Source organism: Miniopterus schreibersii, assembly GCF_964146895.1.
Source record: "Miniopterus schreibersii genome assembly, chromosome: 6".
Taxonomy (NCBI): Eukaryota; Metazoa; Chordata; class Mammalia; order Chiroptera; family Miniopteridae; genus Miniopterus; species Miniopterus schreibersii.
This window is the reverse complement of record NC_138107.1, coordinates 47,343,399-47,368,139: the sequence shown is the minus strand read 5'-3', so window position 1 is coordinate 47,368,139 and position 24,741 is coordinate 47,343,399. Positions and strand designations below refer to the sequence as shown.

Here is a 24,741-nt window from a genome sequence, read left to right as displayed (position 1 = left end):
TGGTGGGGAGAGATTAATCAAAGAACTTACATGCTTATATGCATAAGCCTTGGACACAGACAAAAGTGTGGTGAAGGCCTGGGGGTGGAGTGTGGATGAGGGGTGGAGGGGATCATTGGGGGGAAAACAGGGGGATATCCATAATACTTTCAACAATAAAGATAAATTAAAAAGAAGAAAAAAAAAGAAATTCCACAGGTTCTATTTGAGTTACAAAATGAGTATCCTCCAACTAAGAGAAGATACAATGCTCTTCCCCAACAGGCAAACCTTCCAAAGGAGAACCTTTTAGGTCTTTTTGATAATAGAACTGGAAACACAGGCTGATAATGTGATGTTAATATATTTGCTCCACAGACTCCTTCTGTACAAGTGAAGAGGCAGCTATGGAGAGTTTGAAGAAGTATGTGGGTATGGATGGAACAAGACTGGCAGCGAGTGACTAACTGCTGAACTGGGCTTATGGGTACATGGAGTTCGTTATACTAGTCTCTACTTTCTCCATAATCAAAAGGCTTTTTTAAAAATGACGAAAAAAAGAAACTTAAATAACAATGCCCTCCAAATGATCAGAAAGAATGGACGGCTAAACAGGAATGAAGGATTGGGATGGCATGAGTCACTACACAGATAATATAAAACATTAATTTAGCCTATAATTTCAATCTCTCCCCTTAATGCACAGCCATCCTCTTACCTGGATATATACCCACTGCTATACCCATCAAAAAGGGCTTATCGGACTTTTATTTCACCTGCCCTGGCTTTGATGAAAGACTCCTAGCCCAGGGTCATGGTAAAAGCAAAGGACCTGGATAAATGACTGCTGTGCAATACAATCCATGAATATCAAAAGCTGACAATCTAAACAACAGAAGGTTTGGTTAAAAAAGAGGTGTGATGGGCCATTAATTTCCATCTTGAATTTTTTACTCCACTAATCACTCAGAAAGTCATAGAAGGGTCAATTACTTCCCATTACATTGCTCTATAGAGTAGGCTCTCAATCGATGAATGTTAATGAGCTAAAATGGCAGCCTTGGCTCATTCATTCAATTACATATGACCACGCTACCAAAGCTTGACTTTTCAATTTCTCCCACAATGAAAGCGTTTTTTGATAAATGCAACATATGAGGCGTTTTCTACCTGATATCCAAAGAAGACCATCCGCCACATAACCAGCATGACATGAAAGGGACCGGTCAAAGGACTGCACGAAAGTCCATTTGTTCTTCTTGGGACAATATCGCTCAACTGTAGGCAGCACCTGGCGCAGTTCATTTCTGCCCCCAACCGCATAGAGGTATTCATCCATGGCACCCAGCACAAAATGCTCTCGGCAGTTCTTCATGGGTGCTATCTCTGCCCAGGAGTTACTGCGGGGGTCGTAGCGACAGGCGGTCCTCACGGCACACGTCCGGCCACTGGCGTGCTCCACCTCCCCTCCTGCCACAAACAGGAAGTCCCCCATGACCGCCACGCAGTGGTGGCTCCTTCCCACCGGCATGGGGGCCAGCTCGCTCCAGTTGGCAATGGCAGCTATGAGCGCGTTCTCCTGGTCCACAGGGTTGAAGTAGCGAAGCTCCTTGACTTTGCAGACCTCACGCTTCTTCCCCCCGATGATATACAGCGTGTCGGACTGGAAGCGCGGCTTGGTCCTGCGAGTCTGCCACACCGGCTGCGCGTAGATGCTCTGGTGGTACTCCAGGGCCTCGTTGACCAGCGCTGTGGCGGTCTCGCTGGCCTGGACGAGGGGGTGGGACAGGGCAACTGTATGGAGAGTGTCCGCATCCATCAGGCCGAAGCGGATATACTGCAGGAGCTCATCCATGTGCTGGTAATGGCAGCTGTGCTCCAACCACCTCACGGCTAGCTGAAACAGGGAGGGGAGGGAGGCACAGCACAGAGGTAAGGACAGCCTCGGCAAGGCAGTAAGGGCGCGCCACTGGCTATTCTTCCCCACTCTTACTAACACACTTTTCTTACAAATCGTATTTTGAGACCTGTTGAGGATTCTGCCCCAACCCCCTTCATCAGCAAAAATACAGAACTTAAAAGAACCTGAGATATTATTGCAGGCATTAGAAATAATGTTAAGCAGCAGTGGTGGGGACCTTAAGTTTTCCCTTGGAGTAAACAATAATCTCTTTTCAAAGAATAAAAATACTGTTGTGAGACAGCCTGGCCCCTTACGTTTCGTGCATAAGAGGCCCGGTACACCCCACCCCCAGGAAATGGCAACTGTGAGTGCTGTCATCACAGCTCAACAATATTTGTCAACCCGACAACCACTGTATCAATACAAGCACTGTAAGAAAATATGTGATCATCCGAGACCACAGGGTGTACTTGAGAGAAAATCAATAGGACACAAGTAGAATGATTTAGAAAGGAAAAGGACTCCCCCCCCCATCTCTTTGGTTGGTACATCAGTCAGGAAGCAAGAGAAGAAGGAAGATTGCAATCTATCAATTTAATTTTTTTCTCAATTAGTTTTCATCTTTAAGACAGTTGTTATGTGCCCGTGTAAGAGACTGGCAATTTGTTAGAGCCTTTTCCCCAGAAACAGGATATAGAGGAGGTTATCTTCTATGAACAAAGTAGCAGAATGTAACCCTAATCTTTTCACTTAGGTCTAGATCTTTTTCAGGGAGAAAAGTTGTAAGAAATTTTGGCTACAGATAAACCAAATTTCTTAAACTAAAACAGGTGCATTAAATCGTAAATAACAAAAGTTAACAGTTTAGAAAGTATCATCAACAAAAAAACAATGCATGTTATGGAGCACCTGAAATAATTTACTTAATGTGACTTAATATTTAAGTTTGGCAAACTTGCCCACACAGCAGCATAAAGAAGCATATCTCCAGTCAACATGTTTGATATGAACTCTTCTCAGTAGCACCAATATTAGACTCAACCTCCCAAGCAATATAAATGTGGATCTGAAGGAACAGCATGAAAAAGTAAAGTAATGAATTAGAAGACTGAAGATTTCTATTTTGTTTTACTTGCTTTCTGTCCTGGTGACAGGGACCCCTAAACTCTCTGAAGCATTAGATGATTTCAGACTTTCAGACTCTGTATCCATTTGACAAATGGCTCCAAAAGGCAATGCATATTTAGGGTTTATCTTTGTAGCTTTCTGAATGAAGGGAATGTAGGAAGCGAAGTCACTTCCAATTGGCATCAAATTGCACCTTTTACTGAATTACGTCATTTGGAGAAGTGACAAAATGTATTGGGTGCAGGTAGCCTGCCAATGCCAAGGATGCAGACATCATGGAGAGCAGGTGAGTGACACTCTCTAGCTGTGTGTCTAGATACTGGTATTTTTAATTTAAATAAGATAGAAACCTCACAAAAAAAGACCTGTGTGTGGTAACATCAGCAATAATCAAAGGGACTGCAGAAGAAAACCGTCACTTATCAATCGCCAGGTCTCTGCCAGAGTGGAGGGTTCCCACAGGCAACATCCTGGTTTTTCTCCACCATCAGTTTAGAAGTTTCAAGGGATGGGGCTCCAATTATTTCCCTGGGAAGATAATTCAGCAACTTCATAAATGACTTTTCATTCTTTGCCCACAGAGCTTTGAAAAGCTGTCAGTGGTAAAGTCATCCCATTCAAGGTAATTTCTCGTGCACCAGGTAAAATTTTCTAAAACTTAACCTTTACTACTGCTCCTAATTTAATAGACAAATTCCAGCTGATGTTGCTTCGCTCTGTAACAAATTTCTTACAGCCTAATGTTTCTGCATCTCTCATATGGATACTACAGGAAACAGCACTGGAGAAATATTAGACAAATACCCGTGTCTCCATAGTCCCTTTTTACAGCATGGTGCCGCCCCTCTAATTGTTTTTCTCTTTCCTCATAGATCAGTTCTCCCCACACCATAATCAGTCTTCTAGCCCATCTCTTAACACTCCCCGCTTTCTCTTTCTCTTTGTAGCAAACACTGTCGCTTACTGTGTGAGAAGTACACCAGCCATAACTAGGCTCTCTACCTTTAGGAAAATCTCTCAGGAATCGAAGTGACCGCCGTGATCCGTCACCGGTTCCATTCTGGCTTTCTGCCTATTGCCGCCCCCACGTCACATGTGCACGTGTGTCACTATGCTTTCCACGCTCAAACTCCCCAACTACTACGTATCACACAATACTTTGTGCACATACGTTTAGTTTGCATTTTCTGGAACAATCTTTATCTTACTTCTTGCCAATATTTCTAACTTTTCACCTATTTTCTGTAATTTTCACACTTTATCATTTATAAATAGTTTCAGACTACACAAGTCATTCATACTTAGATTTATCTTTTCTCCAGATCAAAGGTAAATATGATTTACAATGAACTACTCTGCTACCAACTTCCAACCCATCTCGCCTAGATGAAGTGTTACTTAGAACTTAAACCCAGTGCTTCTCACACCTCAAATGTGCTCAAATTCCCTGGGGACTATGGGGGAAATGCAGATTCTGGTTCAATACGTTGGGTGAGGGGACTGGGAGTCTGCATTTCTAACCGTCTCCAGGTGATGTGTACGCTGCTGGCCACGGGCCACACTTTGAATAGGAAGGTTTTCAACAGTTTCCCTCCCATTCGTGAGACAGTACATGGCTGCTTTATTAGAGTAAATTATGTTGTTTCAAATTTAAGGTTTAAGTCAAATGAAGTCTACGTAGTATGCTTTATTAAAGATATAGGATACCTGTAGCTTAACAGTATGGATAAGACAGCCTATTTCCTATGCAGTAAGACACGGTAAGATCTTACGAGGGGTAAGACGGCACACTTTGACAGCTTGGTTCCATAGGGTCCATAAATCAACAGCGGATGTGACAGCACACGTAAGTCATAAACACTGCGCAGTTTTGCTTTTGCAATAATATGTAAATAAATGCAGTAGTGTTATTGTGCTGTTTTTACTTCCGTGAAAGTGTAAAAGAGAAAAAAACCTGGAACTATGGATAACTCTTACTTATCCAAATAATGAAAGAACTGACAAGAAAATTAAAACAATGGGCTACCTGAAAATCACTGCTCCACTGTGCACCCCACCTTAGCACTTACCATGCCCTGCCACAGGCAGGCGGTGGAGGGAGTCCTGGAACCCACTTACGGGATTTAGAGACCACTGAAAACAGCTGACGCATCACTGGGGCGTCACAGAGCCCAAAGACCACAGTTAGCTTGCAGTGTATTTTGATGCTTATGTTTGAAAGTGGTTATATTGGGAACTGGTGGCTTTTAATGACACTACACTGAGAAACCGTAGCTCAGGGCATGCTGACATCCCCAGCAGCCTGAACTCGAGCATGTGCTGATTGGGAGGGAAATGAATCATTCAGTGAAAGTCTTATCTCCTACTTTTTGGTGACAAAGCCAGCAAGAGCGGAAAAGAAATCAAGGATTCAGTCTGGGGGACACAACAGAGTCCTTAGGAAACATGGCTATTAGGCAAGATGTTTCCTCCACCATCTGAAACACAGGGGCTGTCATCTCCAAGGCCATCTCCCAAGCACCCCACCTGACCCAATCTAGTTCGCCTACCCTAGTAGAGCGCTGTTACTTCCTAAAAGAAGCATTTGCTACAGCTTACTCCAGCGTCACCTCATCTCACCCTCAGGTCCTTGATAAGAACAGTGGCTGGCACATAGTAGGCTATAAATATTTGTTGCATACATTGAAAATTCTTTACAACTATTCTTAGGCTATTTCTCTTGAACAAACAATATCAATTCTTATATGTTTCTATTTATCTATCACAGGCTTCAGTTTCCTACTTTATCAGCTCATCTTTGTAGCTTCCCTATGTAAAGCCCTAGAAGCTCTCCGAGCTCCACAAGCAGCCTGCAGTGTGCGGGACTTACTTACGTAGGCCCTACTTTCACTCCCTCGGATAATTGGTGCTGCCACCTCTATTTGAGATTCTTGGCAATGCAATGACCATTGCAGTCTTTTAAGCCCTCAGATTAATAAACCACTCGGGCAAGAAGAAACTTTAGAGTACATCTGGTTCAAGCTTCTCAACACAGTGTTTTTGATCCACGGTTGGGAATCCATGGGTGTGGAGGGCCGACTGTATGCATTGTTCTAGGCCCATTTATGGAAGAGACTTGAGCATCTGTGGATTTTGGTATTCTCGGGGGTCCCTGGAACCAATCCCCATGGATACTGCAGGAAGACTGTAGGTAAGTTTTGGGGAGTGAAAAGTTACATGTGGGTTTTTCCACTGCATGGGAGACCGGCGCCTCTAAGCCCCGCAATGTTCACGGGTCAACTGTGTATATAGGAATGCTCTTTAGCAAAGCAGTTCTCATCAGGGCAGTGATCAGGTCTTTTGAACCAACACTACGACAGATGAAGCCCTCACAACACTGTCTGAAAGCAGCAACCATTGCATAGGACTCCTCAGCCAGAGCTGAGGCCAGGGGCGCTGTGACTATTCACTGTGAACTGGGCAGCAGCCGGCTTTGCTGGGGGTGCACTGGGCCTCCCTGCGCAGGAGCCCCGCTATGACGGCACAAGGGTCCATATCCCTGAAATCCTGTTGTGCCACTGATCAACCAGGGCACCAGTCTCCCCTCAGTGCCCCAAGGCAGCTTAGGTTCCCCACTCCCACAGGCTGAGAAAGGAGTAAAGGAGGGGCCCAGGAGAAACCAACAAAGAGCCGACATTGCGGAACCTCCACCAAAGAGCAGGGCACGGTCCAGAGCCCGGGCCACGGGGAGCGGCGGCCCCAGAACAGGCGACAATGCTTAGGCTGAATTTTTTGTTTCTAAACAGTAGCAAGCACACTCCCTACCTTCTAATATATGCCCTCCAAGGGAAGGTGCATGGACTATTTTATATATTATTTTTTTATAATGCCTTAAATTCTAATAAACAGAAACATAAAACTTTAGCAATATACCATTTTACTATCGCACGGCTTCTTCAGATGATGAGCGTGAGACGTTCCCCTGGTGCCCCAAGAGATGCCGAGTTCACCTCCACAGAAGCTCATCTCATTAAGGTGAGTCATGCACGGTCCAATCAGTGGCATGTTAAACCGTAATAACGACGGCCACTGAGAGGAAAATGCATCTGAATAAATAAATGCACCAAAATGTATAGTCATATTCTCTTTGTGACCAAGTGAAAATTTTCTGTTCAAAAAGACAACATTCTCAAAAAAGAGGGCATTCCTATAAAATCCAAAAGCACCAGAAACTAGGGACTCGGGATCAAAGCACTTTTCCTCTACCAGAGCAATGAAAATGTTACCATGGAGGAATATTAAAAATTATAACGGTGCTCACTTGAGTGCCATAATTAAAACTGTGTCAACATTTTGCTTGTAAAACAGATTTTTCACGGGAGGTTGCACATGAACCATTATAGCTGACTGCAGACTTATAGAAGACACCGGGGCTCTTTTTTCCTTGAAGACACACATTTCAATAGAGTCAGATTTGATGAGGCTCCAGATTCATATTCTGTCAGAAAAAACGACCTGACAGATTTTTAAAAGAATGTTCAGCTTAGCAAATATGATAATAACACATCTTCTTTCATTGTTCATTTAAAACTTTATAAATTTGGGAGACTGACAAATGCTCTTATTTTTATCTTTAGAATAAAAACGTGTGCCTTATAACACTCTGGTTTCTCCTCAGATTGTATAAATCTTTCGTGTTTTCCTACAGACTTCCATGAAGAGGAACAGTTATGTGGTTTCTTCAGAGATCAGAACAAACAAGCAAACAAACAAAAAAAGCACTATGTGTGCAACTTACTCTCAAATGGCTCAGAAAAAGTCCCCTCGCCTTCTCTCTCTCTCTCTTTCTCTATTCTTCTACTGTGTATATCTATATTATATCTCTCTATAGATAAGTAAATAAATATCTAGAGAGAGGACATATGACAAAGCAAGTGAGGTGATTTGTTTAAAAAATCAGCAAATCACATGGGTGTTCTCTGTACTATTTTTATTATTGCAAATTTTTGGTTTGAAATTATGTTTAATTAAGAAATTGAAAGAACCAAAAAACTGTGTCTGATAATCACCTTTACACATATTTTTAAATACTGTAGAGCAGGGAAAGCAAGAGCCCTTGTGACCCAGGGTGTCTCTTTCCCACAGATGGAGACAAAGTATAGGACTGGAGGAATCACCGTGAGAACCGCCCCGAGGCCTGCCACGTCTCAGATCCGGCATTTACGAGGACAAATAAAAAGTGACCTGGGTTGTCCTTGGGCTTAGTCTTATAATAAAAGAGGATTTTAAAAAGGTACGTTGTATATCAAGATGAAGAAAAAAATAAAGGTAGGAAAAGAGATGAAGTTAGTGTACTGTAATGTCCTGTCTACCTGTGAGAACTGGCCACCAATTTAAGCTGACCTCTGAAAAGTCAGTACAGGCGGCAAGGTGAGTACACGGCTGACACTGGGCCAGTCGCTTTAGTTCCTCGTCTGTAAAATGGGTGAGTTGATGAGAGAGACCCTTCTACCTATAGGCTATATGTCACCTATGGATCCACCAAAAAGTAATATTTTAAAGTAGAATCCTCCAAAATTCCTATAAATGAGAGAAGCAACCTAAATTAATCAATGTGTCTAGTATCCAAGCTGCAGGTTCCATAGCACAGTTTTTATAAATCTCTTATCAGAAAACAAAGTGATGCTTTTGGTCTATAATTCTGTACTCACCGGAAATGCAGGCACGTGTGTGTGCACATGAAAGTGCATAGAACTGGGCTACATCCCAGTCTTTTCCTCCCCAGGGACAACTCTGTTCAGATCATATCACCCCACTTAGTAGATACCATTTCTTATAAAAGTAAAATAACCCCAGTCAAAGAACATATTTTAAATGTGTATGGCAACTGCTTCAAGGTACTACTTATTTAGAATCCCAGAATGAAATTTTACATATAAATGCAAATATTTTTTAAACTATTCATATACATTTTTGCCTCAGAATTGCCTTTATTTAAATAGATGGTCCCCATATTAGTACACACAAAGCTTTTTAGATGGGAAGCCTACCCCAAAAGACAATAAAGGCAACTAACCACCTATGCCAGCGACGACGCAGAGAAAATGAAACCCATTGCTGCTCTCCCCATACTCAAGCAGAATACAGAACAATTAGAAATAACTTCCACCCTGGCCAATATGGCTCAGTTGGGCATCACCCTGTGCACCAGATGGTTGCTGGTTCAATTCCTGGTCAGGGCACATGCCCAGGTTGTGGGATGGATCTCTAATGGGGGGCATGCAGGAGGCAGCCGATCGATGTCTCGCTCTCACATCCATGTTTCTCTCCCTCTCCCCTTTCTCTAAAAATCAATAAAAAATCTTCTAAAAAAAGAAATAACTTCCTATACATGTCCTCCAATGGTCTGATAATAGTTTCTGAGCCAAAGATAACACTTATCCATCTAATCATTGATGGCATCAGAGTAGGACTTGATGCTGGACTAGAGACATGAGACTTCTAAGTAAAATGTTAGTTACATAAATATAAACATCCTATTTATATATGATGTTCTTCTGGATGCAAAAGGGACTTAACATGTGGTCAGTGAGATATTAAGCTTATATTAGAACAACACTGGAAAATTAGAGAAAACCAGCTTGGTCAATAGAAGAAAACCCTGTTGTATCCCATTGGCAACAGGGACTAAATTGACCCCACATGGGTCACATAATTTTGCATTAATTCCCAGCTACTTCATGCAGTGAAGATGTAATATCAGGGTGAAGTCAGCTGAAATGGCCAGGGACATCCTGATGCCTTTTTCTACCACTAAGTGGCACATGCCCATGGAGGTGAATGTGACACAATGAAAATAAGGCAGGGCTTGAAGTCAAAAGATCTGTTTCTACAACTTTATGTATTTGAGCAGTTATGAAAAATATATGAAAAACGCCAACATTATCTGTAAAGTAAGGATGATATTAGTGCTTGGTAAACTATGACATTTAGACAATATACAGAATTAATATAATGACAATGTACTACCAAGAGATGGAGCTAATCCTCAATTCAATTACCCTTTCAATTCACGATAAAGCCAGCACATTAAGACTCTTCTTATATAACACAATAATATTGTATAATATTGATGCAGATTTTGAGAGATTACCGTAGTTAATAGAAACTTGCTACATAGTATTAAATACTTCACATGCTATAAAGTGATAATAAAGTAATAATAAAAGCATGGCAGATCATCTGTTGCAGATTATAAACTAGCCCTTATGATGAGCCTATTTTCACACAAATGAATTCAGTAATTTTAACCCAGTAATTTAAGGTCTGTAGCTTTATTAAAGCCCAAGTCAGAGGAACATGAATAAAGGAATGAATGAATGAATGAATGAATGAATGAGGAGATATAGGCATAAACCTACTTGTCTCTACATAACACTCAGTGTATATTCACTTTCTTTACTTGGCTTGAGTTTCCTATTAAAAATACTTGAATTTATGTCCATGAGGCACCTCAAATCTTAACCCAGTTAACTTAGTGATAAGGAAAATGTGTATATAAACTAAACTTCCTGCCTTAAGAAAACTAAAATAATGATTGATTGTCTGAATTTATTACTTTTCTTTTTGCTCTGTTGCTCTGGGGAAAATGATATAACCATGAATCTTTTATTTTAGTTATTTCATTCATCTATTTCTCAGTTTTTTAATGAGTGTCTATTATGTGCCAAGAACTTACTTGATGAGAAAGAAGATTCTAATCAGTTTACATATTCTTACTTGCCATTCAATTCCAAGTTCTATTACTACCATAAAACTCAAGGCTTGCCCGGCCGGTGTGGCTCAGTGGTTGCACACTAAGAGGTTGCCGGTTCGATTCCCGGTCAGGGCACATGCCAGGGTTGTGGGCTCAATCCCCAGTCAGGGGCGTGCAGGAGGCAACAGACTGATGTTTCTCTCTCATCGATGTTTCTATTTTTCTCCCCTTCTCCCTTCCTCTGCCTGAAATAAATAAAATATATATATTAAAAAAACAACAACCCTCAAGTCTTACTCTTGACCTCGATGGTCTTAATGTATCCCTATAAAATACCTTAATGGACTATGGAATTAGGGAAAGAAAAATCCTGCAAATTTGGAAGTTTTAGCCTTTTGTAGGCAGATTATCAGACACACTCAAAACCCATCTCTCTATGTTACCAATTCCCTCATAGGTGTTTTAAATATTGCTGGTACATTAATAAATGTTACGGGGTTTTTTTAAAGGCTGTTTAATTTGTAAACATGCCCTGGAGCATCCTGAGAGCATCAAGCTCTTGACTATTTCTTTATGAACTGATTCAATAATAATGAACCAATAGTAGATTCACTGCACACAACTCCCCACCTGAAATTAAACTTTTAGTGACCAAAAGGATCTCACAGGCTCAAGCAGCTGCCCAAGGCCACAGATACAGAGAAAGTCAAACTCTTCACACAAGGGGTATGATAATTAATTTGGATGTCCAGGAAGTTTCTAAGCCGCATTGAAGAATTTGATGTTGGCAGTCTCCAAATAAAAAGAAAAGAACCCTGAAGGATCATTTTAAACATTAATTTATAGCTGTGGAATACACTGATTGGAGTGGGGAACCTGCAAACTGAAGCACATGACTAACCATCGACAGGGGCCAGAGTCTACTATCAACAGTTGGAGCTGGTGGGCTGGGGCTGGGAACCAGGGCGTGCGCTCTCAGTAAGCTGCAGAGAATACACATAAACATGATGTCGATTCACATCATTACTATTTGAATTTCAGCCTGGCTACTGATGTCTAAATAGAATATTCCACTCTGCACTCTCTAACTTCATTTCCTCATTGTATAAATAACCGGGAAACAACGAATCCTCTATCTGCACCTTGCAACACTTTTCCTTATAATATACAAGTAATATTTTTATCAAAGAAGACACACTGTATTCAGCACAATTATACATTGTTTAGGGGGTGGGGGAAGTGGCTTAGATAGCCGATCTATAACAGCGATGTAAAGAAGAGATGGACATGTGGACAGACAGGCCCCAGTGCAGGACAGCCAGTGGTTTGACAATCTCAAAAAATCTGTTAGGTTAGAGGAGGCTGCGATGGATACAGGAGGAGTAAAAGGCAGTAGCCACTCCAAGGGCTAAACTGAGAGAAGGATCACGTTTCAGCCCCCGTGTCTGGCACCCAGGAGGAAATCCATAATAAATCTTTGCTGAATGTCAGAAAAATGGGAATTATGAGACTGCCGTCTGGAGAAATCACAGATCTGAGACATCTTTATAAGGTTAGGATGAACAATGCGTTTGAAGAGCAAGGGGAACTTTGAAAGGGTATATGGGAGGATTGAAAAGGAAAGAGAAACTGGGTCCAACGCCCGGCTCCAGCCCTGGGAGCAGAAGAAATGTCCGCACAGGCCACGAGGTGAAGTGTGAGCTACTCTGCGGGACCTTCTGAGGGGGACATCGCTGCTGAGGGACACAGCCCCGGTGAACGGAGTGATGTGAGAGCGCAGCGGTGGGCGTGAGGTGGAGGGCTTGGTTGGAGGAAAAAACATCCTTCATTCTGGACATCAGTTTTCCAGTTAATATAAAGGGTAAGCCAGGCTAGGGGAAGGTAGGAACCCAGGCTTATACTAAAAACAATGTGAAATAATGTTATGCTTCCTTCAGGAAGAAACAGTCCTTGCTTGGGTCCCATTAACTTGCAAACACACTGAATCTATAAAATAAAATCACTCATGGTCGCATAAAATACACGTTAATATTAAAATGAAAATTCGTACTACTTTCTAAATACCAAAAAACTATTGATCGAGTTGACTGACACATCTCTCCTAATCACCTTTATATTCCCAGTACTTAAACAAAACAAGACATAACTAATCAATAACTTTACTAAGCATCCCCGAGGGCTATTTTCATCCACGCCGTTCATGCAGCTAAACAAAAATAAACATTCGTGGTCTGGTGTGGTAAAGGATCTGGTGAGACCATATATATGTGCACAATCCTGTTCTCATTTCTTTTTTAAATTTTTATTATTTTTATTCTTATTGAATTTATTGGGGTGATATTATTTAATAAAATTACATAGGTTTCATGTATACAGTCCTACAGTGCCTCATCTGTATCCTGCATGTGTTTACCACCCAAAGTCAAGTCTCCTTCCATCCCCATTTATTTTTAAACACACATTTTAAACAGCACTGTGGCTTATAGAAGGCTGCGTTAAAACAGTAACTGGATTCAATGACTTAATTCATTTTTGGAGCCTCTTCAGGTGAGACTGAATTATCAGTCACTGAATGGTGAAGAGAGACTGAACACCTCTTTACCATTCCAAGACAAGTAGCTTTTTTAAAAGCAACAAATAAATAATGTGAAAAGAGACCGCTTGATGTAAAATTATAATCATTATGATGCTGTCCCTTTAACACCTAGAGACTTAATTGTTTTACAATTGACTGGGAGACAAAATGTCCAAGGTCGGTGGAAATATGCTGCGGACTGTTCACTGGGGGGAAGGAAATGAAGACAACGCGAGTGAAGGAGCAGAGCCATGAGCCAGCTTACCGGGCCTCATCTGCGAGGCCGCTCTGCGCAGCCGGAGATGGAAATGAAGGTTCTCCTTTATTCTTTCTTTCCCTCCGCGTTTCTTTTTTAAAAGGGTGTGCCTAAAAGAGGATTGTAGTGAGCCTTGCACTGTAAACACATTGTAAACACACTGTAAACACCAGCATTCTTAGGTGCCTTCCTCTTTTTTACTCTGTGCTTCCAATAGCAACAAGATTAGGTGCTGGATTGATACAAATTGAAATCTGCAACGTTTAATAACCTCTGTACCTGTGTCCCTGCCTCTACCCCGGCCCACGCTGCCCAAGAAGGAGGGGAAGGGGTAGGACGCCGCTCGGGGCGGGAACCCCAGAGCTGCCTGGGACCCGGCGGCGAGGGGCCGTGCGGCCAGCGGAGCCGCCGCTCTGTGCGGGGGGTGCCACTGGGAATGTCCCGCGCTTGCTGGCTCGCAGCTGCAAACTGGCTAAGGCATCCCTCTCTTCACGCCTCCCCACCGCACAGCCGGAATGGAAACACTGGCTCTATTGGAAGGCAGTGATAAGGATGCATTTTTAAAGTTTCCATTTTTAAGTGAAAATGAAAGAAAAATGCTCTTCTAGATCTGTTGTGCCTTTGAGCTCCATTTGAAAAAAAAATGAAGAAAAAAAAAAGGCAGAGAAAGCTGCTGTGAAGGTCACCGAGTGAAAGAACTTCCTCAGGGCACAGAATAAATTAAGTCCCAAGGAAAAAATAAAATGTGATTTCCGGAGTGTGAGGCACAAACTCCAAATGACAATGATTGACAGCCAAACTATATCCGTGCAATATCCAAGACTGCACGTTCTCATTTACCTCAGTGTAGCCAGCAAGCGCCCATTAAACATCCGTCTGATGCCCAAATTAACCTTCTTGGCAAACTGAAAGAGGCACAAACTATCATAATCAACCTTTCATTATCACAGCAGCCTCTAGTTAAAGGGTCAGAATAATTGTGCCTTCAGAGCCTTGATTGTTTTCAATCAACAGACGGCTGGAGTGACAGCTCGGTGATGGAGGGGTCTGATGAAACCGCACCAGGCCTAATCAGAGCAGATGAAAGGAAGGCATGATTGGTGCAAATGAACAGTCGTGCCTCTCCTTTTCATTTACAATCTGAAATTACTCTTAAATTTGTCGGGCTTTCCCCCCCCCCTCCCGTATGAGCACCACCGAAAGAATGTTTGACTTATTATGAGTTCTGACAGTGCAGAGTTATAAAACACAGGTAGGGTTATCAGCTGAGGCTTTAAGTGGGTATTCAGCATAATTCTAACAAATTCACTCTTGAAAAGCACAAAATGACTAAAAGGCTTCCAATGACCTAACCTCTCAGTGCTGTTTGATTAACAGACCCATTTATTCCGCCGGGACGTGAAATGATGAGAAGATAAAACGCAGGGCAGAAATACCCTGTAACTGTTTTCTCTCAAGCCCACTGCACCGTTTATTTCAGTGCTAGTTCCTCTGCCCCAGACGCTCACGGGTCTCGAAGAACACCAATGAGGAGCTCCGAAGAACCTGCCCATCAGAGGGCATGGGTCAAACAAGGGTGGTTGTGGGTGAACCGTGAATCCGTACGGGGAACTACAAAGGTAAGAAAGGGGCTGGAACCCACCGACTCTAACGCTGATGTATCAGAAAGAATCTTTGGGAAAAGAAATAAAAAAATTCTGTAATAGGCCACGCTAAGTTTGTCCTAAAGAGATTTGGAGAAAGTGGAAACAATATAAAGCTGCATTTGTACTGCAGCTACTGTCCACAAACGACAAACACTAACATCCTTAAGAAATTCAGCGATGAATGGTATATACCCTTGGAGAGGCAAAAATAAACGTCAAACTTCTCTTTCCTCCTTTAATCCTGAGATCAGCCAGCCAGTCGTGAGAGTATTATGATTCAGTTACTACCGCGAAACAAAGGCCCTTCTTTCAGCTGCAAAGATTAATAAGCACGTGTGTGTGTCTATCTGCAAGCCCGTGCATGGTGTAAACTCCACCTGCATGTGTGCAAGAGATAAGCTGTTGGCTCAGGATTCGGGGTAGTTTTTAACCTCTCTACTCAAAATGGTTACATAAAACTTTGGCCATTTTATTTGCTGGATTGTGTGTTGGAATGATGGGGTAGGGGTATATAATTAACAAAGTAAAAAAAAAAAAAGAGTTATTAAAAACGGCCCAGAATTTTCCCTTCACAGTTTAGCAAAATTTATTCCTTCATCACTGGACCTCATTTTATGGGCTAATTGCTCACCACGAATGTACCCAGAATGTACGATTCCCCTGGTTTGAACTACCCGTAAGTACCCTTCAAGCAGGATACTGCTAATTCTGTCACATGACATTCTGCAGCATCTCAAAGTTTCATTTTGATTGTTTTTTAGTAGACAACTCTCAAAGGAAGATGCCTGGCAAATGCATCAAGCACAGTGTTTTCCAAATCCATCCCTGTCTCCTGCCACTCTCTCAGGAGCCCGCACTCTTCAGTGGGCACTTCCCTTCTCACATGTGCACAAGCACCTCTGGCAAGCTCTGCCCACGACACGTGCACCACCGTCTCCTGAGGGGCGAGTTCTCCCAGGGGGGTATCGCTTGCTTTTCAAGGCACAGCTTCCTTCTGCCCAGAAGGGCAAACGAGACTGGCTTCGGGATAGTGACAGCATGTGGGATTTAAAACAGGGTTTCCTAGCTGGTTCACAGAGCATGGGAGGAAAAACAGGCCAACCTAGGTTAAGTGCCTGCTCTAAACCCTAGAATACAAGAGGTGTGAAATTCACCACTCTAAGCACTACAGGGCCCCTCTACGTGGCGTAAATCTTAGATGAGATGAGATGAGAAGAGAAAGGAAGATTCTCCAGAGGACCTGGCAAACCTGGTAAGTCACCCCTTAGTGTACTTATACCCTTTATATTGAACTTCACTCCAAAGAGTGAGTACATTATATATGTTTGTTCCCAGCAGTGGGCAGAATAAGCCATGGTTTCTAGTCCTCAGGAGGTTTGATGCTGTTCTCACTGCCAGCGAGAGAGATGCCTCAGTATCTGCCTCTTAACTAAGCCTCGTCTTTTCTGGATGGAGAGCTTCAGTCTTACTTTCAGCTGTGAGTAATTTCTTATTGTGATTGGCTGACTTATAGTCAATTTAGTATAATTAATGCCAAATTACATTGTAATTCACATAGAATGACAAATTAAAAGCTATATTAAGAGCAAACGAATCAAAATTAATTATATTTTGCTCACTTGTTTTAAAGTGTAAAGAAGATAGGTCCTCCTAAAACATTTAAACTTCAGCACACCATCCGTCACTCCTTCAATTACCTGATTTCCTTGTGTGGCCGGAGGAGGTGGCATGTGGGCATTTTTCTTCAACAAGAACACACACAAAAAAGATATGCGCAGATGGGTGGAGGTGGGAGGGGGTAGAGGGGGGATAAATGGTGTTAGAAGAAGAAAAGAAATGTGTGCATTTAGCCTCCAGCTGCAGGGCTCTTTTTAGCTTCTGTTCTTGTAGCATAAGATCTGTGCCCCTTATGGAAACTGACTTATAACACTTCCTATAGACAAAGGGGAACAATGTAAAATATCTGGCATATCTATGTCCACAACCCATCGAGGATTTTTTTTTTTCCTAAGAGATTTTTCTCCCTGGTTATGCTGCCTACCAACTGAAATCTGTTTTCATTCTTCCAATGTGCCACCCCAAATAATGAGGAGGTGTCAGGCCAAAGAGTAGAACCTCACCACAGAGAACGCATTGCTCTGTATTGTGGGCATGAAAGAAGTCTAAGAATTATTTAACTTATGAATGCTGCCCATGTTTACCATCTTAGAATGACCACCTTTCTCTCCCAGGTGTGTCAGTGAGGTGCTCTTTATTTTTGCTTGCAGCAAAGGCTCTGCAGACAAGGGTGGGAGAAGCAGGGTGCAAGGATGTCAGCATTCAACAATAAATGTCAAGGCTTCTCCAGATACTTCTTTTGAATATAAATAATTCCAGAGCCTCTAGGCCACTCCACAGCTAAGTTTAGATCCTCTCCCTTAGAATGCCCAGAACAAGAAATTACTGTGGTCTGACATGACCAACTCGTATCAACACATGGTTACTGGGCGCTTTACTGGCCTCATCAGGATTCCCATGGAAATAATCTGGTGATGCAGGATATGGGCCACAGGCTCATTTCTATTGCAAAGAGACTAACATTGATCAACTTCAATAAATTAATATTTTTTTCTCCTGAGGATGAAAAAGGGGGAATGTACAAGTTCAGTAACCAAAAGAAACTTCCCTGGGTGAGCCAATCATAAATCCCTAACTGGGCAGGTCATGGTGCGCAGTCACACCCCAGGCCTATAAAAGGTTTATCTTTGCCTTAAGCAAGCCCTGGTCATTGTTTCTGTGCATCTAGGTTAACGCTCCTTTGGATTGCCTCTTTTTCAGGCCCCTCAGAGGTGTAACCACCCTCAAGGGAGCACATAAGCTTGTTAACTATCCTGTACCTTGCTTTCTTCCACTGTCATGTAATCTTCTGTATGTTCCCTTCTTATTTCTAAATATATAAGAGAAACTGCAAAACTATCATTCTCCAGAGCATTTCAGAGCCTGCTTCTTGGCATTGTCATCAGTTTGGTGCAAATAAACTTACAAAAATTCTCTACAGGTTTGGACATTTCTTATGTCAACACTCCCTTTCTCATAAACCCCTTACTAGGCCATCACGCAACTTTCAATTTCTGCTGCGTAAATTTCTAAATTTTTAGTATACTAGGTATAAAATGAATATATAATGATTAATCATTTCCATTCGTCCCATCTAATCTCTAACAACACCTGCAGACTTTCCACCACACAGTCCACACAATGCAGCAAAACATAATGGCACTCCTGGCTCTCTCTCACACTGATGTAAACCTCTTGATCAGATTTTAAAGCAACCCTCCCTTATGGGCCTTCTCTGCCTGCTTTATATTTCATCATCTTGCACCTTAAAGGAATGAGGAGCTGGTCTCTGCCTCTGTCAGAATTCTCTATCCATTCTTCCTCATCAAAACAGCTAAAATGCCAATTTTCTGGGCCCTGATAAAGAAAAACCCTCAGCAGCACTTTCTTGTACTACTTTTATTGGAGTAATTTCTGCAATTTCCCACAAAGCTGCACAACAGGTGAAAACAGAAATAGGTAATTTATGAAGAAAGGTATACTGCTGGCTCACTCATTATAGATTAGTGTGACTTTTCTGACTTATGACAAGATGTATCAGGTACTTTGAGGTTCTGTTTTCTTAGAGACTTGGTGAATTACAAGGGAATACAGTGCGACCTGCATTGAAACCTGTACTGTGAAGTGAGTTAATCACTTAACCTCCGTGAGCTTCAGTTTCCTCGCTTGTTGAAATTTGGATAATACTTCCTTATCAACCTTAAAGGCTGGTGAGAGACTCGAATGAAATTATGTGCGTAAAAAATACGAAGCTCACTAAGACTGTGAAGAATTATTATTGTTAATATTATTATTATTATTTTAAATGGGGAGGATTTTCCCTTTTTGATCCTCACCTGAGGATATGTTTTTATTGATTTTAGAGAGAGGGGAATGGCGAGAGAGAGAAAGAGAGAGAGACAGAGAGACAGAAACATCAATGTAAGAGAGAAACATCAATCGGATCAATCAGTTGCCTCCCGCATACGTTCCGACAGGGGAATCAAACCCGCACCTAAGTATGTGCCCTGACCGGGAATCAAACCCTCTACCTTCTGGTGTGTGGGCGGATGCTCTGCCCAACTGAGCCACCCAGCCAGGGCGCTGCTGTTCTGATCACTGATGAACTTCCGTGCCTGGCTTGGGGTGGCTGCCTCACGCACAGCTTATAGCTGGGTTTTCTTTTTCAGTCCCTGATAACCCAGGGAGCAGCAGTAGTCCTGCAGGCCACCGCCAATGCATAGGTCATAGTCTCCTCATCTTTGTCTTTCTCACAGTGGCAACCACAGAATATCAGTCTGGAAACAACATGAATCACAATAAAAATTAGAAGCAGAGAACATAAATATGTCATATCTCATAAATCACCTCGTTCGTCTGTCGTGCTCATTTAAAAAAAAAAAAAAAAAAAGAAGAAAAAGATACTATTAACTCATGGGGATGGCAGCCCGTGAGTACAAGCTAGGTCTCCTGTAATTTCTGATCAGCGCGGCCCTTCACGGCTACTTGACAACGCGCGGCTCTGGCACTGAGGAGAGCTGAGGATTAGCCGGAGCGAAGTCCCTCTGAAATGAATGTGTCGTGCGTGTCACACAGCCACACAGCCCAGACAAACAGCTGCAAGGCCGCCCGCCAGTCGAGCTCCTCGGGGCCGAGGCGAATGACTCAGCACATTCAGGGGCCAAGCCCTGAGCCCGCAGCGCTGCTCGGAGTCCGGGGGCCTCAGGGGTGAGCCGTGCTCCCGCACAGCGCTCTCCGGGGGTGAGGAGCCTCTGTTTATCTTCTCCCTTAACATCTAGTAAGAAGGAAGTGGAGACCCCCTCCTCACAGGCGTAGAAAGCACCGTATGCAGCTGGGAGGAGCTACCAGGACTTTCAGGAAGAAAATCGAGAAATGGCACACATTTAATAAGTTTAAGGAACAGCAAGTAAAAAAATAAAATGAGGCATCATGAAGATGCCCAGAAAGTGCCTATCTGAAAAAAATAGGAATGACACACGCCTGTATAGGGTGTCCCCCCAAAATGTATACACGCTTTGAATAATTATAAAGGCAATGTTTATTAAAATACATTTGATTTTCAAAATGTAATAGAATCTACAGACATTGTGTGTATACAGTTTTTTGGGGACACCCTGTATGAAACTGAATTGAGGAAGAGCAGGAATATGATGAAAGATTACATTTTATTTGGGGATAAGTGTTCCCTGGCCACAGTATTTTATTCCACATCTAGTCAGCGAGGTCTAAGTGTTAAAAATGAGAACACTACTCAGGGAAGTTTCTTACTAAATGATCGCCCACAGTCTGATTTCCTTGAGGCTTGGGCTGCACCACGTGGATCAACAACGGTTTGCAAAGCTGTTTCGAGGGTACGTACAATGAACAAGAGCTGACAATGAATGAAGCACTGAAAAGGCAAAGGGGCACTGGCTGGTGCTGAAACGTCCAAACAAAAGCATTTCATTTTCCAATGTGCCAGTATTGTCTCAACACGCCCAAAGTCAGCACAGAAATCATGAAACCAGTTGGCACAGGTGAGTCCTCAATGGGAAGGAATCTGGCAGTGGAAAGCCCCACAATGGACTCCAAAATCCACGAAAGCAGGGCCACATCAGCCCTGCCCAGAACCCACCGTAGCAGGGACTGGGCAGAGTGGGCACTTAGTAACTATTTCACATGAATGAAAGAATGAATGAAGCTCATGTCACAAAGCTCAGTTAGAATTAGCAACATGACAAAGACATGGAGACAGGCAGAGTAGGCCATTCACTACCCTTTTAATCTGTGGGCACTGCACCTGAGAATAGGAATGGCCAAGCTCTTCCTAATTTCTTTTCAAGTCACAGGATTAATTTGGTTCACCTCTGTGTCCATCACGCTCAAGTATTTCTGAGTTTCTATTATGAATGTAGAAGCTGTGGACCAAAGTGGAAACGGCCCCAAAATTAGAAGACATGAATTTGATTTCTGTTACCTCAGTTTCCCCATTTGTACCACAGGAAAGCAAAGCAATGATAAATGCAGAAACAGTCTCAAAACTGTGGTGTGATATTCAAATATAAAGTATTAGGATAGTATTGTTGAACATATAGTACTGTTGGAAGTTCCTACTTCTCCCCTGCCAGAGGAGTATTTGGGTTAACTTACCATCTACAAGATAAAAGATAAAAGCTGAGTACAATACTAGTGTCCTCTATTTTCCAACTAGTAAGAAACAGTAGCTTTTTGTTTGGGTTCACCTTCTGGAACTTCTTTTGAGGACCATGATTAAATCAAACTGTGATACGGGCCACCTTTCGGTGTAAATAAAAGCCCAGGAAGAACTCATAAAAAAACTACTACTTTTGAGGTTGCTGACTACTCTAAATGATATGTGACTTACATCTCTAGAGATATACAATAAATGTGATATTAACAGTATGACTTATGGGTGCACATTTCTAACAAAAATACAAGAAAAAGAGCAGTTTTAAAAGGCCAAATCCATTTTGTATACCAATGTCCTTAGAATAAGTCTATCCTCATGCAGGAATAATAGGAAGCCTTGTTATCCATTCAACACATTTTAATATGAAAACTCTACATTATTGTCTTTATTAATTATTTATAGAGTGCAAGAGTAAAACATGGCAGCATTCAACCCAAACACGACAGGCACAGCCCCTGCCTCTGGGATGCAGAATCAAAGACCATTGTAAACAGGATCAGCCCCAACCCCAAACCAGGTGGCTTGGTCCTCTTGCCGTACTAAATGGGATATGACCAGGATAAAGCAGACCCTCCCGACTAGGGTCTGATCATGTTTGATGTCAGTGATGTGACCACTGAAACGTTTGGTCCTGGTAAAGTTAGGCTCAAAACATAAGGAGAAAGTGCCTTCAATCCAAGGTTAAAAAGGAAGGAAAACATTGATATTTCGACTGTTCTAATTAATAATAAGCCCTTTTCACTAAAAGTAGGAAACAGTTAATAAATAGTTAAAGGAAAAATATAACTTCTGCACATTTAGAGATGAAATGAAACTAAAGCTCTCTAACCCAATAATTAAACACGTTTATAAAGTTTTTAATCCCAGGCTCTGGCTTCTAACGCTGTGCATAGCACATACAGGCACTCAAAAATACTCATTTTTATTACCACAAACTATCTTTATCCATTTAAAAATAGGGTTATTGCTTCTGGCACCTAAGAGAGGAAGTCATAATCCAGAGAATTAATTAATGACTCAGCTGAATTAATGATTTAAAATCATAAGGATCCCTCCCAGTTGGGATGAGGCCTGAGAGAGGGAAATGGAGTCAGCAAACCTGTACCGTTCCTCACACTCCAGAGTGGTTTCAGGCATTTAGTAGGTGCTTGAAAAGTACTGATGAATGGAGAGCCACACCTTTCCCCTAAGCTAGCAAATATAAGAATTTACATTGTATTGAGCCTTTTTCTATAAACTGTACTCCCATGGAAAGTAATCTCCCCCTCATTCTGGAGAAAGGGGATCTGAGGTAGAAGAGGCAGAGATCCCCCTTTCCTCAGAAGAAAACAGGTTAGCCAGGGCTCCTATGAAAACGGAAACAGGCCCGCTATGCGGGAGTGGTACGGGACTGCTGCACTGTTCCACTCTGAGTTTTAGAGCAAGACCCCAGCTCAACAGTCTGAAGCTATACATTGAATCTAACAGGAGAAATGTAACAGAGTCCTACTGAAATAAAGTCCCTAGTTAGGTCTAAACCCCAAAAGCAATGTAAAACTGGTGGATATTCACCAGATCACGAATGCGAGCGACCTCATGCCCCAATGCTTCCCCTCTGGCCGATTTGCTCATTTCCAGCCTCCCCTTCCTGAGCCCCATAACCAATTGTGTTTTCCATCTGGAACCTGGGAAATTGCTGGCCTTGAAAGTCTAAGGCCAAATTGTTGAGCTGAACTGAACTGAATTTTTGTACAGAATTTTTTTGACACGACTGCTATGTCCTTATACGTGGGAGTGTGTACATGGTGCAGTCTCTACGTTACCCGTGACTAGAAAGGAAAGTTAACAGGTCAAGTAGTTTCAGGCAATGGAAGGGAGAAAAAAAAAATGTCCACAGGGGGCTGAAAAAGCCCTCTGTGAGAAAAGAGACTTAAGATAAAGTTTGAAAAGGTCAGATGGAAAAAAAAGAGCAGATATACGGCATAATCTTGGGGGGTTTCACAGGTTTCCAGATCCACGGGATGGCTATTACGGCCTGCAGCACATTTTATCAGGAAAGGGACTGAGTAAGGGGTCGCAGGGAAAGACAGAAAAGAGTTTGCTCCGTGAGGACAGATGGAAGGTTCTTATGACACATCTGCAGAGAGAGGCTGCAGGAGGTCTCGTGAATGAAATTTAGACTTTTCACCAAAATGAAGGGGGTGTCCCAGATTATACTGTCAGTAGACTGTGGCAGAGCCACATGTAGAAACCTGTGTGTGTGAGTGTTTATTGGGCTCTCCCATAAGGTACCAGTTGCACGTATTAATCAAAGAGCACCGCCCTCCATCCACTTTTCTATTACCTGTCGGACTTCGTGCCAATTTCCTTTCTCTTCCCCAACACCCTTTGCCTCACTGTTCTTTAAGACAAGGGATGGGGATTTGTCAAAGTCAATGAGCACTTTATTACAGTGAGAACACTCCGTAATGAACAATTCTGCAATTTAATGAGATTCTGTAGATCTGTCTCCAGCCTGTCCATCAAGTTTCACTTCTATAAAGCACCCTGACACTAATCCTCTGGCATACCCAATCTTCACCCTGGGCTGAATATTAGATTCTTCCATGGTATATTGCATTACTAGTATAACCTCAGCAAAAATGATGAACTTAACTATACTTGAGGCAATATAGCTGGTCTGATTTGATTTTACTCTATTGGGCTGAGTATGAGGGAATTACTTATTTACTAAGATAAAACAAAACAGTTTCTTATTGCCTGCTGAATGCCTAAGTTGACCATATTTATGTGAGTCTTTTAATTCTTTCTTGAGGACCAGTTATAAAAAAAATGTTGCCTGCAGCTGAAAGCAGTTTTTAAAATTCGACATTATAATACTAGTAACCTTTAGAGAGGCCATTGTGATAACTCTTAAGTGGACAGTATGGAATTATTTGGACACTCTGACTTGTGCGTATTACCATGCCCATCTCTGGCAGTGCCTTCAGCTATGCCACAAAAAGAGACAGAAGCCACAAGGATGGCTGGCTCAGATCTCAATTCATTTAGAAATAATTAAATGCAGAATTCATTCCAAGTCTTTCTTTTCCCCTTTGGGAAATGAAAATCTTTTTTGGCAATTTCCCACTTTGAATTGACCGGAAAATTCTGATGATTTGTGTTTACAGGGAGAACAGATCATTGAAATTCATAACAAAAACTCATCCTCACCACTTGTGACCTTTGCCTGAACAAACATTATGAGAAATACC

The 24,741-nt window shown here is 42.2% G+C and overlaps 1 protein-coding gene across 3 annotated transcripts in view; it reads right to left on the bottom strand.

Annotated features, from left to right (window-relative positions):
- KLHL32 (kelch like family member 32) overlaps positions 1 to 24,741 on the bottom strand; it is a 162,522-nt gene that overhangs the window by 28,346 nt on the left and 109,435 nt on the right. For all 3 annotated transcript variants that reach the window (XM_081140543.1, XM_081140545.1, XM_081140544.1), the window contains one exon: positions 1,150 to 1,876. In XM_081140543.1, coding sequence (XP_080996669.1) covers positions 1,150 to 1,876 — 727 coding nt within the window. The remainder of the gene's footprint in view (positions 1 to 1,149; positions 1,877 to 24,741) is intronic.